This window comes from Chaetura pelagica, unplaced genomic scaffold (genome assembly GCF_000747805.2).
Source record: "Chaetura pelagica isolate M959 unplaced genomic scaffold, ChaPel_1.0 scaffold248, whole genome shotgun sequence".
In the NCBI taxonomy this organism is placed as follows: domain Eukaryota; kingdom Metazoa; phylum Chordata; class Aves; order Apodiformes; family Apodidae; genus Chaetura; species Chaetura pelagica.
The window spans coordinates 1,181,649-1,204,586 of NW_009954309.1; the positions used below are offsets into that span (position 1 = coordinate 1,181,649).

General features: G+C 41.8%; 1 protein-coding gene across 1 annotated transcript in view; it reads left to right on the forward strand.

Annotated features, from left to right (window-relative positions):
* The window catches only part of SLC18A2 (solute carrier family 18 (vesicular monoamine transporter), member 2), a 25,757-nt gene extending 3,164 nt beyond the window's left edge, over positions 1–22,593 (forward strand). Inside the window, exons 3-15 of the mRNA XM_010003962.1 lie at positions 4,512–4,570; positions 6,468–6,551; positions 9,262–9,354; positions 9,769–9,858; positions 9,965–10,008; positions 10,084–10,144; positions 14,349–14,444; positions 17,470–17,548; positions 17,795–17,846; positions 18,282–18,345; positions 19,413–19,532; positions 20,075–20,208; positions 22,489–22,593. Coding sequence (XP_010002264.1) covers positions 4,512–4,570; positions 6,468–6,551; positions 9,262–9,354; positions 9,769–9,858; positions 9,965–10,008; positions 10,084–10,144; positions 14,349–14,444; positions 17,470–17,548; positions 17,795–17,846; positions 18,282–18,345; positions 19,413–19,532; positions 20,075–20,208; positions 22,489–22,593 — 1,081 coding nt within the window. The remainder of the gene's footprint in view (positions 1–4,511; positions 4,571–6,467; positions 6,552–9,261; positions 9,355–9,768; positions 9,859–9,964; positions 10,009–10,083; positions 10,145–14,348; positions 14,445–17,469; positions 17,549–17,794; positions 17,847–18,281; positions 18,346–19,412; positions 19,533–20,074; positions 20,209–22,488) is intronic.
* Positions 22,594–22,938: the final 345 nt, after the last annotated feature.

The following is a 22,938-nucleotide window of genomic DNA, read 5'->3' on the forward strand; positions in this document are numbered from 1 at the left end:
GCAGGAAATAAACTCCAAATTGTATTAGTCAGGTCACTAATTTTCATATCTTTTATTTAAGCTGGTTTTATGAAGAAGAATTTTTCTTTTCAGAAAATAATATGGAGCAGAAATCTATTCTTGTAAACCACTTTTGTTTAAGCAGACAATGCCTATCAGACGTGGCAATACCCAAAGCAACCCACACACTTTAATGGTAGATATTCAGGCTTTGAAGCTAGAAGTACATTTAATAGATTTTACAGCCTACATACATATGTAGTTGGAGTGTTTAATTTCAATCTGCTAGAGGAATAGCCAACTGAGGGCTAAGCAGCAGTTTGATTCACAGTGTTAGAAGCTCAAAACCTGTTTTCAATCTGTGGGGCTGATTTAAACACCGCAGTTTTAAGTGAGGTAGAGGGTTTCATTTCTTTCTCATCTCCCCTTCTCTCTGACTGCATGCCACCTATGCAGATAAAAGTGTGCCACTGCAAAATTACTTTTCCAGAAAGATTGCTGCAAGTTGAGGAGGAAAATGGATTTTTGTTACCTGGTTTTTCTGTACTGCTTTGTGAGGATATGACAGCTCATCCATAGGCAAAGTAACATAATGTCAAATAGTATTTTCATAGAAGCTCTTTAGGCATTTTTTCTAGATTTTTCTTAATATCTGAATGATTGCCTTATGGATATTTACATTTCTTTGCAACTATTATAATTTCCACAACCTGCTAAACCTGGAGAAAGACAGTAGTAATAGTTTCCACATTGCCAATAGGTTTTTCAACAGTGCAGTTCAGTCATACTGTAGATACCATCCCCACTCTTGTTTTGGTGGACATCAGTCTAAGTGACAGGGTGCATGTCCTTGCCAGTTCCTCTCCATGTGCCCACACATCTCAAGACTGCAGCCTGGTGCTACGTGTGCCAGGGCACGGGAAAGACTTGGAGCTGGCTGCTGGGACAGCTGTGATACATCCTTAGGTTTAGTGACAGGGCAGCAGATGTTCCTGTAGCATCTCTCTTTGTTAGGAGCAGGGTTGGCAGCCCACCAGTGTGAACACTAGTACTGTGAGCAGAAATTTCCCCCTGGAAACATCCTACAGGCTTTTGCACGTGGTTGAGTGTGTGATTGCAATCACAGGGGCAGGTTTGCAGATCCCCAACAAGCATGAGGAGAAACATCAAGGAGCACCTCATCCCAGTGTCCTGTGCGAGAAGCTCTCATCTCCTCGAGCAGCAATGAGTGCCTTAGTGGAAAAGTGGCCCTAAATTAGATTTAAGGATTACTGGTTTTCTTTCATGTGTTATTTGTATCTTGGTATATTTGTATCTTGGTGCTTTTCTTCTGAGAAAGGGTAAGTGGGAAATATCAGTTATCACATTAATCATTTTACCATAGAAGTAACTGGCAAAGAAACCCGACACCCTGAATCTGACATTTCCTAAGAACAATGTATATAATCTGAGAAATCTGAGTTATCATTACAAAGACTCTTCCTTACCATTGATTAGCTGTTTAGCGATAATTGTTATTGTCATTACTAGTTCTGCAAAATTTCAGCAAAACGTCACAGCTGAAGCAGAACAGGTTGCTTAGTTCAAGATTAGTGCCCACAGTTTCAGATGCTGAGTGAGTTGCTTTTTTTTTCTTTTAATAGGTAGCACACTGTGTTCCTGGTGTTTATTTTTCAATCAAATAAAGTCATTGAAGAGTGGTTTAGATTTTTTATGGAGCATGGAATTCCTGACCTTCAGTAGGCTCTGGGTTTGAGTGCTTGAGTTTGTACAGAATGCAACAAGATGTTCTGTTCCTAGCAGTCTGTGCCAGTGATTACTTTAATTAAGTTTTTTGGGAAGTTTTATAGGTTTTTGTTTCTACCTTTTTCTCTAACTCAAAATTGGTTTAATTCAAGAGGTAAGTTCTGCTAAAACGATTTCTTATTTAATGCCTCTTTCTGTGATAGGATGAGGGTAATGGTTTTAAAGTGAAAGAGGGTAGATTTAGGTAAGATATTAGGAAGAAAGTGTTTACAGTGAGGAAATATTTTACAATGAGGAAAGAACATGAATGACTGAGGGGCAAGGGACAGAACCACTGAATAGTTGGCTACTACAGGTGCTGCCTCTCCTTTCTGTGGTCACCTCTGTTAGGTAGTGTATTTGTTCAGGAAAAACTTCATTTCTGTGCTCTCAAATGTGTGTTGGACAGATCAGGGAATGCAGCTGCAAAGTCATTTGTGGTAGCAGAACCACCAGCTAATTAGTGATGCTATTTCAGGAGGAGGCAGGGCTTGCTCAGAGACAAGGGTTGCTAAGATTGTGCAGGAAAAGACAATCTCTATCTGATGACATGTCAGCTGGATGTGGGTAAGAGCAAGAGCAACCACAGCTTCTAGAGGGTCAGCAGTTTCATGCAGGGACAGACCAACAGAATAATGAGTCTTGGAGTTGTGTCATTCAGTGCAAATGCTTGTCATGTGCTGACCTCTGTGGCTTGGCATCATGCTGCATGATGGATCCCTGGCAATGCAGACTTTGGCTGAAAGATCTAGCTGTGCCCACATAGACTCTGGTTCTGAAATTATGAATATCTGTGTGGAGGAAAAAGTATGTGTTAGACCTCAGAATGTGTGATAAAAGCGTCATGGTCTACTGGGCAGTGACAGTGGAACTGAGTTCTGCTCCAGTTCTACCCTCATCACCCTCTTCTGTTTATTGCTTCACATCTTGTGGTGACTCTAAGACAAAGGAGGAATATCTGCAGCTGCAAAAATGATGAATGATTCTTGAACAGTATTTCATTGAGCATTAAAAGTGACTTCCAAAATACTTGTTCTCTTACAGTTTTCAACCACCAGAATCTTTCCAGGTGTAGGAAGAAAATTGGAAGAAGTGAAATCTATTTTAATTTGATAGAGGTTGATCCTTTGTTTAAGTTTACAGAACTAGTATTACTAGCAGAACTAGTACAGAACTAGTTACAGAACTAGTACAGAACTAGCCCTTCTCTTTGTTCAACTCACTGATGGTTATGGAAGATCTCACAGCTCATGTCTTTGGATGATGGAAACATGAATGTGGGAGCTGCTTTGGGTGGTATTTGTCTTCATGGAAATAACTGAATTTTATTTCAGTGTGCTTGTAGCAGAAGCAAATTGCTGTTTTGTCCCCAGTCTAAGAGTTGCTTGATATCTCTACTAAAATTAGACTTCTCCTCTCACAGCGACTGTCCTAGACACTTCTGGGATGGCCTTGACAGACATAACTCTTTATTCTGCAGTGGAAGAAGGCATAAGGACATTCAACTTCTGCTTTCATAGTCCCACAGATAAAGATGATTTCACTCACCAGCAGCAGTAGTTGTAGCTAAAGGGTGGTTTTTAATCTGTATTTACATACATTTTGTATAAAAATTATATAACAAGAAAACAAATCTCAGAATAATTATTTTGGTTTACCTGTGTCACAACTGCTAATAATACAAATTAAAAGGGCCATTATAGACTCTTCCATTATTTGAATGAGCCAATGCTGCCAATATAAATGCCTGATACTGTCAAAGCCTTGGAACTTGAAGTCAATCAGTGCTCCTTTGAAAAGCATCATTCACTGTTGAAGAATTTGGCTGTTAAACAATGTCTTTGCAAATAGATTAGAAGCCTTGAATAAATTGTCCTGAATAGAATGTACATAGGATATATATAGAATGTACATAGGATATGTAGACTGTACATAGAATATACAGTGTCTTCAGATTGCCCTGGGTAGTGGTTTTGATTCTTTTTAATGGCATGCAAAACAGTATATTGTGACTGCTTTTTTTGTCAAAAGTTCAGTTTTAGCAGCTCAAAAATTATATTTTCTTTCCAGACAAAAAATTCTTTATTTCCTGGAAACTTGAAAATACTTAGAGCAACCAGACATTTCTACAGGCTGTTTAAAGTCCTAATGAAGAATCTTTGATCCACCTCATTTTTAATCCTAAATGTATGCAAGGCAAAAATATGTTACCCTCAGGCTCTTTAAGACTCTTCCAGTTCTCCTGGCTGAGGCAGAACTCCCAACAAAGCTGATAATATTTTTTTCCAGTAAAAAAGCCATTGGTTTGACCATGTCTCATTATAGTCATTGTCTCATGAGGATGGAAACAGATGAGCACTGAAACACTCCTGGGCTATTTCAAAGCTCAGCATGCTCAGACAGATCTTCCCTTCTCATGCTCTTGGCAACCCCATGAAAGCCCAGAGAGGCTTTATTGGGAACAATTATCGTGGAAAGAGAACAGGACAATCAGCTTCTAATGAGAGAAGGATTTCTTCCAGGGATTTCAGACACAAAGTCTGCTATGTCAGATGAAAAGGCATTTGTAACATGGACAGATTTGACCACGTGGTCCACGATAGGTTCAAAGCCTACCAAGAAGCTGCAGGTTGGGTTTTTGTGGTGTGTGCACTCATGTGAGTAAGTCTAACTCAAAATATCAGTCAGACAATCCCAGAAATGTGAATGTTCATTTTGTTTTCCAGAATAGGCTACCAGATTCCACTGTTTGCTGGCTTCTGCATCATGTTTGTGTCAACAATCAGTAAGTGTCCACATCTTATTTGGTCTGGTCCAAGTGCAACTTTAAATAAATGTTCTATAATAATTACCACTAGGAATTACTCTTGTTGACATAGAGGGACTGATCCCCAAGGAGAATTTATGGGTGGCTGCTCCATGTGGATGGTGGTGCTGTTGAGATTTGACAAGTACCCTCTTGTGAAAGTACTCTAAGGAATTCACCAGTTTCCATCCCATCATGGCAGGTCTCTTCCTTAGCTGAATCTTCCTCTCAGTTTCTTGTAATCTGAAGCAGTGCTCAGACAGTTTGAAACAGATTATCAGCCATGAGAGGTCTATCTTGCAGGGCCCTTGACGACTAGCTGCTGTTAGGGCTTATCAGAAAGATTGTGAGGCTATAGTGGCTCGTGAGTGGAGTGTGAGCCAACAGGACCATCGCGTTGCTAAACATTGCTCTGGGGTGTGCAAACAGGAGCAGAGCCTGCAAGTCAGCTGAGGTAATTTCTCTGTTCTAAAGGCATTGATAAGGCTTTGGCTGCTGTTTTATGTCCAGTTTTGGCATGGCACTTAAAGTTGTGGTGCAGGTGGAAAGAGTACAGAGGAAAACATCAAGGATCATTAGAAGCCTGTGAGGAACTGTGAAATAACCAGGTTTCTTCAGAAGGCAGATGTAGGACATATCAGAGTATGATGAAAAGGAGGGGAATAAACAGTTTTTCCATGTCCACGACACGTAAGAGAAGTTATAAAGACCTGAAAACTGTATCATCTGAAGTGCTGGGGAAGATTACCAGGTCTTAGAGTCACTGACAACTCTGCCTTTTAGGATCATGTTGGGCAATTTTTTGTTGGGACGGACATAGGAGTAATGAGTCTAATTCATGGCAAAGGGAGGACCTTTTGATCTGCTGACATCCTTCCTTCACTTTTCTTGATTTTTCTCTGTCCAAGCGGGTAGGGATTTTTCTAAGACCTGGTGAAAAGCCCAAGAGGCACAATGCCACAGAGCAGGTGGGAGAAGTGCATGTGGAACTTGCATTTAGTTGGCATGTCACAGCTTCCCCCAGGTATTTAACCTGTCTGGAAAAATTCCTTAGTTGGCCAACAGATAGGAGCTGAAAATAGTTTTTAAAAACTCACTGTAGATGTAAAGATACTGACTCTACGAGCAGAGATGTGATGGGGTTTCTGGGACACTCCTTTTTTCCAGTGTTGTGGATGGAGAATTTAGCCAGACTGGTGAGTGCAGACTGGGCTCTGTCCCAAAAGACAGATAGTGGAGCCTGGGGTTAAATCTCTTGAGGAGAGATAGGGAGGCACCTCCTCTGGTGCAGATTCTCTGGTGTTTTGCTGTTGGGAGGATCAGGAACTTGTTACAGCCCTTGAATGGGTGGAGCTGGCCCCCCTGCATCTTCAGAGGTCTGTGCTAGACAGCATCTGTTAAAGAGCTGGCCACACCAGGGTGAAACCTCTCTCCACTCATTCACTTATTGGAGGAAACACCAGTGTGTGCAAGTGCTTGTGTGCTAAATCCTTCTTTCCTTGGATGCCTGGAACTTCAGGCTGGGCAGCTTTAGATGAAGCTGCATGAGGAGGTGAGGCTGGGAAGACAGGTCTTGTTACTCCTGTGTGCAGCTGAATCAGAGCAAGATGTAATTAAATCCCAAATAATTAGTTAAAACTGCTTGTGTGCTTGCATTCTGTGTTACCAGGAGGCTTAGACACCTGAGAGCAATTCAACACTGACACATCTAAATGCAATAAGAGGAAGTAATATGGTTAGCATTGAAAGTGGCACAAGTCACTGTAAACACTTGACTAAATTGTATGAAGTTTTTGTGATAGTTTCAAGAAATCTAATTTTTTAACCTAGTTAGAGTTAATCTAATTTAAAAATTTTACCTCCGTTTTCTCTGTAGTGTTTGCTTTCTCTGGAAGCTATGCATTACTGTTTATTGCCAGGTCCCTTCAAGGAGTGGGTTCCTCTTGTTCTTCAGTGGCAGGTAAGAAAAGAGATGATAGAGTAAAATGCAGATCAGTCATTCTGTCACTTTAGTATTTTTCTGAATTATATTTTGTCTGCAGTTTTTATAATGCAATAGAAATTGCAAAAACTATGTTTTATATAATAATTAATACAAATACTCAATTAAATCAATATCTTTTTCTGTGCCTTTCATATAAAGTAGCTCAAAAACAAATGTCTTTTCAGAACTCCTTGATATTTGGGTTGCAGTAAGACAGAGCACTAAATGAACTGCACTCTCCCTGGGATTTCTGCATGGACTTCTTCAACATTTTAAATTCATTTTTAGCCATTTTAAAGGTCATCGGGAACTTGTGTTGGTACTTATTACAGTAGGGATAGCAGCTCTGTCTGGTACTGAAATTTCTGTTATAAAATGTTGTTTTCAAGGATTTACCAAGCTGTCTGCCAGTTTGAACTCATGTTACCTGCATCAGATTTCCAATAGGAAGTTGTAATTTCTAATTAAGTGAGCGAAATAGAACGTGGGTTTTCAGCCCAAATTATTCAACCATTTCTGAGGCCGACACTGGAGAAAATATGTTGGTGGGTTTTTTTCTCATGTTAGAGCATTTTGCTGCCTTTTCTTGGAAAAATATCCCATGATGGCAGCAGAAATAGAAATCTGGCTTGGGAAGGGAGGTGAATGCAGAGTTTTGTCAAGAATGTGTCTTTTGGCTTCCTCAGCAAAATTCCCCCTTCCAAATTGGATGGTTCTGTAAACAATGTTCACATGAACTCCATAGAAACTTAACAAGGCTTTGGAGATTAATTTCTCCTAGGTTCCTTTTGCAGGGATTTTTCTCCAGCCTTTGTCTGGGCAGATGGGATACCCCAGCCTGAGTGTTCAAACTGGGAGCAAGAAGCACTTTATGCTTAAGACAGGCTTGAAGTTCCACCAGCAGAACTAATTAAGCAGATGGATTTAAAACTGGATGAGTAGTGGGAAGAGTGAAGATATGACTAAGGGAGCGGGCAGGGATGGGAAGAGGACCCAGGGATGGGGAAGGCAAAGACAAGAAGAGGGGTAGGGATAAGAAAATCTATCTTTTCTCCTTGAACCAGTGAATGTTACAAGTAAAACCTTCTGTACGAAGACATGTCAGAATCAAAATAATGATTCACCTTTAACTTAGGGCCTGTGCCAAGGTGCACCTGGAGGTGCAGGTCTTGGGGGAGCACATGACTTTTTGCACAGGGACCCTACAAAATCGAGCAGAAAAGGCCAAGAGGTTATCCAGTCCACCCCCTTCCTGAAGGCAGGATTGGCTTTGCATCTGTCATTCCTCGTGCACTCTTGACAGGCATATTCTCAGAAGCCTCCAGAAATGCCCTCAGCATCTTTTGTGCTTAAGTACCTTTACTGTCAGGAAGCTTTTTCTGATGTCTCATCTCAAATCTCCCTACTGTCATGTAAACACATTTCTGCTTCCTGTATTTGAGAAAGCATGAAGAACAGTTTCTTTTCTTTATCTTTGCAGCTCTTTTTCATATTGCAAGCCAACTACCACATCTCACATTAGTTTTCTCCCCTGGTTTTAAATTTAAAGTCCTGCAGTTGTGCCTCATAGATACTTTTCTAAGCCCTTGGACCCTCATTGCTTTTCCCTGGATAGAGTCCAGTCACCTCCTCTCTGTGCTGCACCTGCATTTGTGCATGTAATCATTCCTACCTAAGCAGAAAGCTTCCTGGCATCTTTTTTGTATTGCCTCCTATATTTTTTTTCCCCAGAATATTTATCCAAGTTGCACAAGTGCATTGTCAGTGTTGATACCATTCTCTAACTTCTTCAGTTGTTCATGCAAACCATTTGATGACTTCCACAATTTTCTTCTCATGTTCATTCACACAGGACCTCTGCTCTTTTGGTGCTTAGGACATTTTTGGTGCACATCAAGTATTCACTTAATGATCAATCATGAAATATTTTGTTTTCTATTTTTCTGGCTCATTGTGTAGCTGTGGACCCTATTTCCTGAGTCCTACTTAAGCCTTGGTTTGAAAACAGAATTATTAATTTCTGTGAGGACTTTTCTGCAGTGCTTACCTCTACAGTGTCTGAATGCTTCTCAGGAAACAGATAAATTTGACTTTGTGTTTCCTTTTGTCAGTTGAAGGCTCATCATCAAAGTGAGAAGTGAGGCATGAGAATACAACAACCAAAAGAATCCCTTTAATTTTGAATTATGAATTCAAAGTACTAATTTTCAAAGTACTCAGCTCTGCGCGATACCTCCTGGCCAGAGCACAGCCTGCAGTGGCCATGGTTAGAGCTGGCAGTGGGCACCAGAGCTTTGTGTCACATTCCAGAGTACAAATAACAGGTAGTGAATACTTGGCAAAAGCTTTGTTTCACCTAGTTGAAAGGCATGTCTAAAAGCTCTGTGAGAAAGGCAGGGAAAAATAATCTAGCAAATGAGGACATCATTAAGTTACCTGAGTAATCCTGTATAATAGAGACCATTTACATTTGCCAAACCTCCTTTTTGCTTCAAGGTGATTTCCATGCACAGGGGATAGATATCTGTATCAATCTCTATCTATCTATTTGTATGTATATATAGGGAAATACCTGCTGTCATATTTGTGGAATGTTTAGTAGGGCTCTCAAATGATGACCATAAATTACAGTACACAGCTGCCTGGTGTTGTGTTGTGCTTTTTGTAAATTTCCTTTTTATTTTAGGGATGGGTATGCTGGCCAGTGTGTACACAGATGATGAAGAGAGAGGCAACGCAATGGGAATTGCACTAGGAGGCCTTGCTATGGGAGTATTAGGTCAGTGAAATGGAGACAAGAGAAACCAGCCTTCCCCAGAGCATCTACTTGTGATCTATGACAGCAGCAGCAGAGGCACATGGAGGGCAGTGTTATCGTGCCATCTCCAGATTAGATCCCTGGTGCATGTTAAGAACAGTTTTTCCCACAGCAGCACATTTCTCATGCAGATACAAATGTCAGGCCATAATCTCTGACATGTTTGGTTTCATTTACGTGGAAGGCTATTTTAGCAAGTGAATAATATGGTTATTATAATGATCAATGAGTTTTGTGGTTAGTTTGGTTTTGTTTTTAAGTTGAGCTCTTTGGTGGCCGAGTGCCAGGGGCAGGATGCCCAAAGGCTTGCAGAGGATGCTCATGCGGAGGCTGAGATGTGGCTTCACCACTGTGTCCTTTGTCTCTCCCTGGCAGTGGGTCCACCTTTTGGGAGTGTCATGTACGAGTTTGTGGGGAAGAGTTCTCCTTTCCTAGTGCTGGCAGCACTGGCTCTGCTGGATGGAGGTTGGTAGATACGAGGAGTCAATGTCCCAGTGTTACTTTCCCTTTCATGGTATTACCATCTAACCCCTTCTTGAAGCAATGTAACAGTATTGATTTCTTTCCACAGCTGTTCAATTATTTATTCTGCAGCCATCCAGAGCACAAGCAGAAGTAAGTATGAAGGTAAAGCACTCTGGGCAATGGATGACACTTTGCCTTTCCTAATCCCAAGCTTTTGTTTCATAGAGTCAGAAGGGGACACCATTGCTGACACTGCTGAAGGACCCATATATCATTATTGCAGCAGGTACCAGATCTCTTTGTTTGTTTGTTGGTTTTTTTTGTTTGTTTTTTTTAAACCACCCACTGGTGTTACACCTGGAATCCTGGAATGCCTGAGCTGGTTTAACAACATTGTCATTGGCTGTTTGGCTGACATAAAGCTCAAAGAAAAGAAATATTATTTGGTAGTTCAGGATGGATGTACTGGTAGAAACATACCAGGCAGAAAGTTTGAAGTGTAGGTATCTTTCCAGCTGAGAGGACACTAGCGGCTTGCAATTGTTGGCTAAGACAATGAATTGCTGCACTGCACTGAGGTATGGCCACAAAACTGTCCATGAGACAAGTGAATAGAGCCAAGGCTTCCAGAAAGAAGGGTGCCAGCATGGACAGGAGTACTGTCACTGAGCTTTGTTTCCATCTGAAGAGGAAGTGAGTTTGTTCTCTGCCACGTGGATTACATTTCAGAAAAGGTCTGGGTTGTGTGGCAAATGGTGTTTGGTATTGCATGTACTGTTTGGCTAATGAGTCTTTCTGTCTGGAGAGAAGTTTGTCTTTTTGCATTGCATTTGGTTGAGTGTTTATTCTGAAATTGGTAATTAAGCCTGGCTCTTCTTAATGTTGATAAAACACCTGGAACCAGACAATTATTTTCACAGTTTTGTTTCTTAGCCCTAGTCTTCTTGTCCAACAAAGCAATTCTTCCAGGAATTTTTTGGGTGCTTTGTTTCTTGGTGGCCTTAAGGAATTAGCATAATATTAACTCTGTGACCAGACACTTGGTCAAGCTGTGACTTTTGTTTGAGAAATTCTTGAAGAATTGAAAGGCCTTTCCACAGAATAATGTTTGGAGGCAAAGTGTAGCAAAGTCAGTACCTGTTGTAAGAGATCAGCTCTATCATTCATCTGGTTCAGTACCTTGTCTTTTGCAGTGGTTTTAGCAGGGGTTGCAAGGTGAGACTCATCTAACATTATTTGTTCTCCAGCTATCCACTTCATGTGCAATCCCTGCCCAGGTCTAATCTGTGACAGAGCTTCGTTTACACCACAAAGTATGACAAGGGGACTGATTTTAAGGGGCTACTTTGCTGGACTAAGAGTTAGCTACTCCTGCCAAGTGTAGTCTTAGCCAAGGAAGATAAAAGGTACCAAGGACCCCACTATTTTGACCATTTCTAATGTCTGCTAGGAGCAGGGTTGGACTTTTTTCTGATTTTCTACCACATTGGCACTGCATTCAATTTCTGCAGCTATCCTTTCCAGCTGATGTTTGGGGGCTTCACTTCTGAAGCTGTTGCTTTTTTACAGTGAAAAGGATCTGAAAGTTTCCTTTGCTCTCCCCTACCCCAAGGAGTTCAGTATTTCCCTAACAGTGTTTTCTAAGATGGGAACTCCTGATCCTGATGGTAAGAGGGAAGGGTGGGTAAAGGTTTGGTTGGAATGGCAGTTAGCTCTGTGCCCTCACACCTTGGGGCAATCAGCCAAGGTCCCCTGCCACATTGCTCCATATGTAAGCCAGGATAATATGTCTTCTGCTTCACAAGGATGCTGTGAATGTCAGTGTCCCACACTGTATATGATGTTCAGATACAATGATTAGAGAGGAGAAGGTCAAAAGTCCCATTGGATTTGTGCTGCTCAGGGAGATTAGAGGTTTTGAATGGCTTTTAATGCAGTTACCTAGCTCATCAACAAATTGTCTGCATCTCTAGTGGGCTGAATTGTTAACTACAAGTAAAAGCCAGGGACATTTTAGGCATGCTGCAGAAGGGCTAACAGTCTGAGTGCTTCTTGTATTCTTGATTTAGGTACACTAATTTCATGGTATAAATTCAGATTCAATCTCCTGAGTGTGTGTCATGCACTTGAGTCATAATTGTTTGTATTCTCCAAAGTACAAGCACTTTCTGACCAATTTGGCTTGTCTGTAACTCAATATTGCTCTTTAACACAAGGTGCCTTGAACTCTGTAGCATGGAGTTCCTCTCTCTCCTTTCAGAATGCATAACTTTTCCCATGACAAAGCCATGCTGCCTGTGAGTTAATAAGATTGGCTGTCACTACAGCCAGGAGGCCAGTGTGCTCATCACTCACTGTGTATCACTGTCCCTGTGCCCAGTGCAGCTGCCTGGTGGCCTTCAGTGCCAGCAAAAGCTGTTGCAGGATGTCCTGTGACCATTCCTGTTCAACATGCACTCACCAGCTCAGGTGGGGAAGTCACAGAGCTGTCAGAGGGACAGGATCAGGTGAAGCTGCTCACATGAAAACCTCTGTGGGAGAAAAGAAACGTGAGCAAATACTGAGTCTGCCTCCTATGTACCTTGAGTCAGAGGTGATGCTTCAAAGTCAGTGCCATCAGTGCTCACTGGCTCAGGCAAAAGAAACATTGCTGCTGCACTTTGTCACTGTTGGTAGGAGCTCAGTGGGTGAAGTCAATGGTGTTCTTGCAGCCAGGCATGGCTGACAGGGATTAAAGATGCATTAGGTGCTACTGGCTGAGGAAGTTGCACAGACAGACAAGTTAGTTTAAATTATCAGATTCAAAAACCAGAGTTGAGACAGCTATCATCATGAACACATGGGTTCTTCAGAAAGTGTGCATCCTAAAGACCTGAAGTACCTTTCTCACCATATACCTGAGTACTTTGGTAAGCTCTGGTGACACTTCCTGACCCAATGTGTATGTGTGCACCTTGTTTCTCCATTCTTTGTGAAGTGTGTTAAGAGTAGAATAAGACCTTGGCTATTTAAACCACCTCTGTTAGAATGGCCCTGCTTCCTCTGCTTGCACTTTGTGTGGCCTGGAATGATTTTTTTCCCAGCATTGAGGAAGATGCTTGAGTTTGGCTGGGAAGAGGTGTTTAGCTGGGGCTCTTTGCAGATGCTTTACTCCTGGGAGCTTGCACCAGAGTGGAAAGGTTAGCTTCAGATCTAACCTTCTGTCTTTAGGGTAAAGCAGAGCTGAACTGTTGCTCCTTGCCCCAGGAAGGGAGTGAGCCAATGAGCCAGCAAGTTCATTTTAGGAATCGTGGCTACACAGTCTAATATATTCTGACAGGCTTGAGCAAAGAATGACATGGGTGCTCATTTTGTTTTGAACTCTGTGATGAGGAACTTGTTCCTGGGAAAGAACATTTCTCTGACGTTGGAAAAATTAAGCAATTTAATAAAAATTAAGAAAAATGTGGATGGGAAATGACTGTCAGAGTCTAGAATATTTTCCTAAATTTCAGAGTTTGTAAATATTAGGAAGAAACACAGGGATACAAATGCAAGGTTTTCACTTCTAGCAGTGACTTCCAAATTCCTTTGAAAGGCATTTTGTAAGGGATTAGCAGAGAGGACGTGTCCCCTTGCCCTGCATTAGGCTTTGACTGCCTTAGGATCTTTTGAGTAGGTGGGAAAGGCATCTGGAATCCGAAAAATACCACGGGGGTTACAGATCCCTGCACTAAAGCTGAATTTCACTACTGAGGAGAGACAGACTTGACAAACTCACTGGAGTCTGGATTTCAGGTGGTGGGAGGGGGCAGAGCTGAGCTGGGGGGCAAGACTGAATCAGCACTTCCCCACTTGTTATCCTTTGTGTCAGGGTGACTAAAGGTCCAGAATTCAAAAGAGATTTGGAAGCATTTGAAATTCATAGGGCTGGGCAAGCTCAGCCAAACCTGTGCTCTGCTGCATGGACTTCCTAGCTGCTGGCTATAGGATCCTGACACGAAATTCCCTTCTGTAGGGGATAGATATATCTGTGGTTGTCTCTTGGTATTTTTAGGATCAAGACCTCCACGTCTCATCACAGTCATTCTCAGATGATGGAGGCAGAGGGTCACAGCCTGTGCCTCTTACACAACAGGTCTCCAGTTTTGCCCCAGGAGACTAGATAAAGACCAAAAGATTGTAGTTTAAGCTAATCATTTGTACAACAGTCAGACCTCTTGAACTTTCTAAATGTCATCAAGCTCACTGAAAACTTTCACATTATGAAAACAGCTTAACCTTTACTGTAGAATTTCTAGGAGAATAGAAATATATAGAAAGTCAGTCTTCAGTGCTTTTACATTCTGTTCTAGTTAATATTAATCAACAACTGATGTGTAACAAATAAGACTGTAAAAAGCACAATGTTTTATGTAAAACCATCCAGTCTTTGTGTGGCTTTTTGTTTACAGTCAAAAGAAATAATTACTATTATTCCCTTCCCCCCCTCTCCCCCTTCTGTCTCTCAGGATCTATCTGCTTTGCAAACATGGGTATTGCTATGCTTGAACCAGCTCTGCCCATCTGGATGATGGAGACAATGTGTTCACAAAAATGGCAGCTTGGTAAAGTACAGTATATTATTTACATCTCCATATTTTGTCCAATGACTATTTCAGTTCTGGTCCTGTAAATGATGGTTGTCTTATATACTTGAGGGTGGTAATTTCTTTTGCTGTTTTTAAGCTGTCAGTGTTATACCTGCACAACTGCAAACATTGGTCTGTAAGAAAAGTAGGTAATGGATTGATGTTATGGCAATAGAGGCTCAAGAAAGGGACAACACTGGCTTTGCAAGGAGGAATAGGTGTGGGTAGCACCAGCACTGTGCTCATCCCAGCTCCTCTGGGACTCCATTTGGCAGTGGGTGTTGGCTGGGGCAGTTGCAAGATGCCTGTGAGCTGCAGAGTCAGCCCAGCAGGGCAAACCAGTTTGTTGTGGATTTTTCCTCAAGGAAATCCTTCCTCAGGTCTTAGTTTGAGTTGCCAGGAGCAGAGAGCCACAGAAACCTGCAGCAGGTGCAGGATGTTTGGTGCAGAGCACGCCCATGCCAATGTGTTCCTTCCAGGACTTCTGGCAATGTGTTAAAGAAGGATGGGCTTCTCTTAAAATGTGGCCACCAAGGGCACGTGGAGCATTTTCCCTGGAATCTGACAGATCCAACACCTTTTCAGTGGTTCCTTAGTCATCCCATTCAACAGAAAGCAATAGGAGAACCCTAATTCTGACCACCTTATAAGCCAGAACAGGGACACAGTCTTGGGAGACCAGTGTCCACAGGCAAACTGGGAATTTTGTCCCATCTATCAAGTTAGTCTAGAGAGTAAAACTGGGGCAGTTAATTTATCTTTCAGGTTAACAAGGAGGGGGAGGAGATGTAGAAAAGTGGACTAACTTCCTTTGAGCATCAAACTGGGTGTAGAAGGTTAAGGTGAATGATCTTGGGTGTAGGAAAGAGTTACTGTCAAAACCACAATATATATTTGATATTGTTAGCTAAGGTTCTGTGCTGTGGCTTTTTCTTTGAGTATTTTTAAATAGAATATATTTCCTCACTAGACTTTCGTGTTACTGGTGCAATGAAAATGAAATTTACAAATCTCTTAGTTGTACAGAAGTTCCTAGAAGTAAAATATCCAGTTTAAATTAGGAATTATTTTACCCCTTAATGATATAAGTAATTGACTCCATTACGCTTTGTCTGATTTGACAGCATTAATTAAAGTTTTTAAGCCTCTTAAATGATATCTTGAACTGCAGGGTTTTAAGCAAATCATTATCCCATGCAATTTGGAGATCCAGCTGTTTGGAGCATGATCCGAAGAAGGTATTATAGACCCCTTGGTCTCATCAATTAATATTATTGTGCATAAAGCTTATTTTAAAAAAAAAAAAAATCACTGTTCTGCTTCAGTATACCACAGCTTACACATCAACATGCAAGTCTTATTTAACAAGCCTCTGCAGCATTCTTTAGTTCCTTGAGCTATCCAGGTTTGCTATAGGTTTGGGATAACCAGCTCCAGGCAGCATCCATGGAGCTGCAGCTACACAGGTGAAAATGTTTCCCCAGCATCACCATTGCTTTTAATCCCAGGATATTGCTGGGCTAAAAATTACTTTTTGAGTAATTTTTTTCTTTCATTCTTATGAATATCAGAGAGATAGGAAGGAGGATGGATGGGCAGGAAATGAGAAACTCTGTGTTGCCTAGGTGAAAGATGAAGAGCACCTACACTTAAAAGGAACAGTCCGTGTACCGCAATGTCTGGCTGCTCTCTGCATCCGAATGACCTGGTTTCACAGTGACCAACTGTGCTGTGCACTAATTTGTCAGACTTTCCCAGTTGTTTTGTCAGTTTTTCCGGTTTTATTTTTCTTAAGAAGCTGCAAAATTTAACAGGCTCAACAGCAGAAGACTGTGTGTTATTTCTTCTAAGGCTCACGAACCTCTCAACACAAGGATCCAGCCTCAGGCACAGCCACCCCATTCTGCTGCCTCTTGGATATTTTTCACAGTGAATCCTCTCCTGAAGGGCAGTCCCTGCTCTCACACGTGCCTGTATTGTTCTCCCTGGTGCTCTCCAGGTAGCCAAGGCACTGGCACACCATGCTCTTTGGTAGCATTTCTTCCTTTGACAGTTTCCCTCCAGCTGGGTCCTGCCCTGTGACTTCCGTGTGGGGAGAGGAGCAATCCTCAAGCACAGGCTGTCACTGGCTTTAAACCAGAGATGTTTCTGCCTGCTGCACAGCCAGTACAGGCCCTGCTGTGGAAGCCTCAAGAGAAGAAAATAGTGCTGGTCCCAACTGTGCGTTTTTCCAAGCAGGGGGCATGCAGGAGTCTGGGTACCCCTCAGCAAGGTCAGCAGAAATTTACTTTGGTGCTCTCATTGGCAAGTTCTTAAATATAAGGTTTTTTAAAATTTAAACCAATAACTGAATATTTTTAAAATTAGTTTTTACTGTAAATATGTTGGCTAAATAATTTCAAAACCCTGTCTTCAAGGCTTTATTTAACTTTTAGATTATTGATAGAGGCTTGACTTCAGTCACTGCTTGACAAGGGCTGCACAACCTCACCTGGAACATGAGGCCTCCTGGTGCTCATGGGCTCAGAATGGGAAGGTGACTGGCAAAGCCACAGCAGCTGTCCTGCTGTCCCCTCCTCCAGGGAGGGATTCATCCACCTCTGACAGCTCTGGGCTTGCTGCATGTGCTGAACACATGCTCCACAAGCCATGCAACTGCCCAAGAGCTGCTCTCCTCAACCTATCCCAAAGCTTATTGTAGCTGGATATAAACATTTGCTCTTTGTTGTTCTGTCCTACCTCACATACCAGTTCTTGTAGCTGATGCTGAAAAAAGTTCAGTTTATCAAAAAGTTAACTCCCCTCACTCCTGCATTTCATAGATGATGTCCTTAGATTTCATGAGGAGGCTGCAACAAACCGGATATTTGATTCTCTCAGCTCTGCACAAAGACTGTTTTAGTTGTGTTCAAATCAAAATTGCAGTGTCTGGAATTTATTAGTTTCTTCTAACACTTCACTAAAATCTTTGCTGATAAAACATCTCATTCATATTTTTCAGGCGTCGCTTTTATTCCAGCTAGTATCTCTTATCTCATTGGGACTAATCTTTTTGGGATACTTGCACACAAAATAGGAAGGTATGCTTCATTTAAAAATACTTATTAATCTTCTAGTTTGTTCACGTACCATTTCCAGTGTTTCCCAGGGCAGTTTACTGATAGTGGAAATTATTAAAGTTTGTTGTCTGGTAGCAAAATAACTTTTTGGAACATGTTGCTACTTCAGTGGTGTAACCGAGCACTTCAGACATTTACTCTGAAATATTGAAGATCAGCTTTAACATCTCAGTGTCACCAGTCTCAGTGATGTTTCTCCTTTGATAGGTGGCTCTGTGCTTTACTCGGGATGCTAATCGTGGGAATAAGTATTTTATGCGTAAGTAGGAGATCTTGTATCTTCCAAACCATCTACACATGTGTTCATCTTCAAATATGTGCTTGCCCTATGAGTTTTTGCTCAAGCTTCTGCTTTATGATACATTATTAAACAATGTGTAGTTAATGGGTTCCAGATCAGAGTTTTGAGTGTTTTCAGAGTTCAGTGTTTCTATTATTTTAAGCAAGAATGGCTCTGAAAGGAGGAGGAAGGTCCTTTTCTTGAGCTGTCACTCAGCAGTTTATTCTTGCTCATAATAGTAAGTGTGTCAGTAGTTTAATGGCATAGTTGTCTGAAAGGGTAGCCCAGAACAAGAACTGAACTCTCACATCTGTACAAAGTCTGCCATAACTACTTCGAGAATCTGTCTTAGAAAATGAACCTCATTAGCACGTGCAGTGTGACATAATTAATTGCCTGACATTTCCTTTGTAGGTACCATTTGCTAAAAACATTTATGGGCTCATCGCACCAAATTTTGGAGTTGGATTTGCCATTGGTAAGAAAAATTACAAAGACTTCTTACAGTCTGTTGTTTATGTAAGAATGATTTTATATATGCAGTTAGGTGGAGAATTAGTTTTGTTGTCACTCTGATCTGAGAGTAGTGAAACCTGGGCTGTGGCTCAGACTGGTAGACAGAGCAGGAAGGACTGAAGGATGATGCTCAGGCAGTTTGAACCAGTCTGCCCAGAATTGCTGTCAACCTAAACAGGTCTTTCATGGGTTTTTTTCAATGTCTATGAATGTATACGTTGTTCTCAGAAGTAAAGCCAGGCACTGCCCAAACCCCACAGTCTTCCTTGTTGTGGAAAATAATTTATATAGATATTTTCATAGAAAAAATAAACAAGTTTAAACTTTTGTTCATCCGGTAGGAATTCCCAAGCCCATGGGCATGTACTGGTCCTCTGTGAATGCGTGTGAACTTTGCTCATACTGGACCATGCAGTCAGGATGCAGTGGGGACCATGGCTTTGTCTTTAGCACTTGGCTGGTCAGCAAATGTTCTGAGGCATCTGCAGACAGAAGGGTTGTGTGGTTAAGAAAGGAGTTATAGGCATAACTACAAATCCCCAGCACCTCAGCAGTTTTGTCAGCTGTCTTGTGCTATTCCTTGAAAGCGATGAAACTGGCTCAAAAGACACATTAAAATCCCTGTAGTGATCTTGATTGACTGGAGGCTAATGCAAACTTTTAGGCCTATAGTAAGTTCACACAAAATAACCTTCCCCTAAATGCAGGCTACCTGGCCACTGATGTGAGATGGGAGCCTTTGCATGGACAGCTGCTGAGAAGTTGATATGCTCTAAGCTTGTATCTCTTGTCCTCTGGCAAGTGTCACATGTACATGTCTATATATGACCTCAGACACAGCAAAGACCATACAAAACAAGGTTATACAGTTTCTTTTTACACAAACCTTTTATATCTATAAGAGTAATCATACTTCTAATTGCTTTTGCCTCCCTTTTTAAGGACATAGTTGGCCAAGATATTTTAATTTATTTATTTTTTTAAAAAGGCATTATTTTCCTGAAATATGTTTCTCTCCCTCACGACCAGGAATGGTGGACTCCTCCATGATGCCAATTATGGGCTACCTGGTAGATCTGCGCCACGTGTCGGTCTACGGCAGCGTGTACGCAATAGCTGATGTTGCCTTCTGCATGGGCTTTGCCATAGGTAAGTCCAGCCTTTTCCTGCCTATAATGCACAGTTAAGAAAAGAGAACATGCTACACTGCCAGGTGTGAATCCCAGTGAGCAGGTGTTCTTATTTCCAATCAAAGCAGAGGGAATTGTGTTAGGCATCTGCTGCCCGGCTCTGCTGCGATGCCGTGCTCAGCTTCATTAGCTGGAAGAGGCTTGAAGGTGTCAGGCACTGCACACAAATAGGATATCCCTAGGAAAGGGGCCTTGGAAGATTTCAAACTAATACCACAGCTGTGCTCCTAATAGTCTGCGAGGGGGAATAACTCCCTGATGGCTCCCCTGCCTCCTTGAGTGCCTGATAGAGATGACCCTTGGAGCACCTCTAATTTCTCCAATGAATGTGGAGTGTGGAGCCAGGGAAGGTCTGTCTTATAATTACAAACATGTTGTTGCATTCCTCAAATCAGTTTGTAAAGCAAGAGTTTTGCAGATAAAATTCCTGTTGTTTAAAGTGACTGCTGCATATTTTGTGCCTGAGTGATCTTCAGAAAAGGGGTTTTTTGTGCATACAAGGTCCTTCTGCTGGTGGTGCCATTGCAAAGGCCATTGGATTCCCATGGCTCATGACAATTATAGGGATTGTGGATATTCTCTTCGCTCCCCTCTGCTTCTTCCTTCGAAGCCCACCTGCCAAAGAGGAGAAAATGGTAAGTGTAACATGGTTTCTTCCTTGTGTTTTTAGTTCTGTTTGTTTGGTTTGAAGTGAAACAAATGCCAATTTGCTGCTGCGTCTTTGCCTCTGACGTCCCCAAAATGAGACCAGCACAGTTTAATCACACTAATTTATAATCTTTGGTATGAACTCCCCCTTCTCTTGATATCCAAGATGTATAAAGAAAAGCTTTTTATTAGTTAGGTGTTGCAAAGTCACAAATTTGATTATCATGGTCCAGCAGACATTCATCTGCAACAGCACACACTGCAGAGTCAGTAGAAAAGGCATTTTTGTTTTCCTTGCAGTGCCAGAGCTGTACTAACCAATTCAGTTTTATTCCTTTGTGTGCCTGTTTTTTTTCCACGGTCCTCTCCAGTTGCTGTTCCTACAGATTTCCAATAGATGAGGTTCAAAAGCCCTTTAGCTGGAGGAGGGGATCCATCACTTTGCTCACTAGGTTTCCTCTGCTCTGTGAGAAAATAGGAAGCTCCTAAAGGAATCAAAGCAGTACAGTCAGTAGTCAAAAAAATCAAAGTTGTGATTCCAGGGCTGGGAAAATAATGGAAAACAGGCAGCATTTCTTGCTGCAACATCTGTCACCCTCTATAGGTGTAGCCCAGCCAGCACTCCAGCCTCCCTCACATTGATGAGGTTGATTTGGGCCCAAAATGTAGTTTCTAGTTGTTTATTTGGGTGAACAGAAAATGTAACTTTTCATGGTCATGGTTTTGCTGTGGCAGCACTACAGGGTGAAGGCAGAGCCTCAGCGTGTGCTGCTCACACTCTGCACGGGCATGGGCAGAACTGAAAAAATGAATCTTGCTGAAATAGTGGTGCACGTGAGGCCAGACCTTTTGTCTTGCACATATTTGGACTGCAGAGTCTGAGAGATCCCAGTTAATCTCTAGAACCTTTGCAGACTGTACTATTTTATGTGATGTGTTACGTTGTTATGCTTTCTGTATGTTGTGTTATTTTCCCTAAGGCTGAAGAACAGAAAGGGAAAAAAAAAAAAAAAAAAGGTGTGTGGGGGGGTAGGGGCAAAAGAAAAAGCTGCTTGTTGTTTGCTAGAAATACCAAGTTTATTATGTGACTCCCTGGTTGCTGAGTTTCACTTGTAATATGGTAATCACTGAAGAGACAGGTTCTCTCTGCATAGCTTAAACACCTCCCCGTGGTGCCCTCCCTCCAACTTCCCCATGCCTTTAAATGCAAAGTGACTCCTATTCCCAAAGCAGCTTTTATCAGTGGACTGATGCGCTGGTCCACCTGGATTGGGAGAGAGTCAAAAGAAGGGTCACACACTTTACCATATGCAACACAAAATATGCTGCACAACTGCTCTGGATACAGGCTCAATTTTCCCTAGGAAAAATTCTTCCCCAAGAAGGTAATCTTGTAGCTGGCCCTTAACTACAGCAGTCACTTTTATCCTGCCCTGGGTGTCAGGTGGCAGAATTTGGGTCACCACTCTCCTTGTGCTGTTGTGCTGTTCTGGAGCTCCAGAGAAAGGGGTGGGAAATGAAAAGCTGGAATGGAAGATGCAGGCTGGGGCAGCAGGACTCTGCTCACCCATCCAGCTTTTAATAGATGAAGATTAAATGTAGAAGAGGTAAATTACTGTAACTGGAGAGCAGGTAGATCTTCAATTTAATACCTGGGCTGTGGATTGGGAAAGAGTCAAAAGAAGGGTCACACACTTTACCATATGCAACACAAAATATGCTGCACAACTGCTCTGGATACAGGCTCAATTTTCCCTAGGAAAAATTCTTCCCCAAGAAGGTAATCTTGTAGCTGGCCCTTAACTACAGCAGTCACTTTTATCCTGCCCTGGGTGTCAGGTGGCAGAATTTGGGTCACCACTCTCCTTGTGCTGTTGTGCTGTTCTGGAGCTCCAGAGAAAGGGGTGGGAAATGAAAAGCTGGAATGGAAGATGCAGGCTGGGGCAGCAGGACTCTGCTCACCCATCCAGCTTTTAATAGATGAAGATTAAATGTAGAAGAGGTAAATTACTGTAACTGGAGAGCAGGTAGATCTTCAATTTAATACCTGGGCTGATATTCTGGTTCCAGTAAGGTGACAGAAGTTTGCTGGTCATGTCTTTAGGGTTAAGATCCCACCTGGCACTTAACTGAGATCAGTTTGGGATCTATGTTCAGGGAGGAGAGGTGAATCCCTGAACACAGCTGGATGGCTGTGTGGTGCAGTCAACCACAGCCAGATGCTGAGCAGAAATCTTATTAATTATTCCCCCTCTGTTCTCTTCTAGGCAATACTCATGGATCACAACTGTCCTGTGAAAACCAAAATGTACACCCAGAACAACATCCAGTCCTACCCCATAGGTGATGAAGAAGAGTATGAAAGTGAATAACATGAAAAGCCATATGATATATTCTGGTGTACAAAATGCAGTGTTTCATGTGAAACATCTCATCCAGAAATAGGTTTTAGTTGTACTGTACATTTAATAGTGAAATGGTCAAAAAAACCAAAGGTATATTATTCATTGCCCATGGTTCTAAAGCAGACTGCTAACTGCCTTATAAAGAGGTGAAAAGCTTTTTACAGAGGATTTGTATAGTGTTTATCTTTATTTTGTGTATTTAATTTTATTGAATATTACACTCTATTTTTTCTTAAATGTGTAGCATAGATCTGCCTAGATGTGAATTCTAGCTGTTTAGTTTTTGAAGTCAACTCATTGACATAAAATATT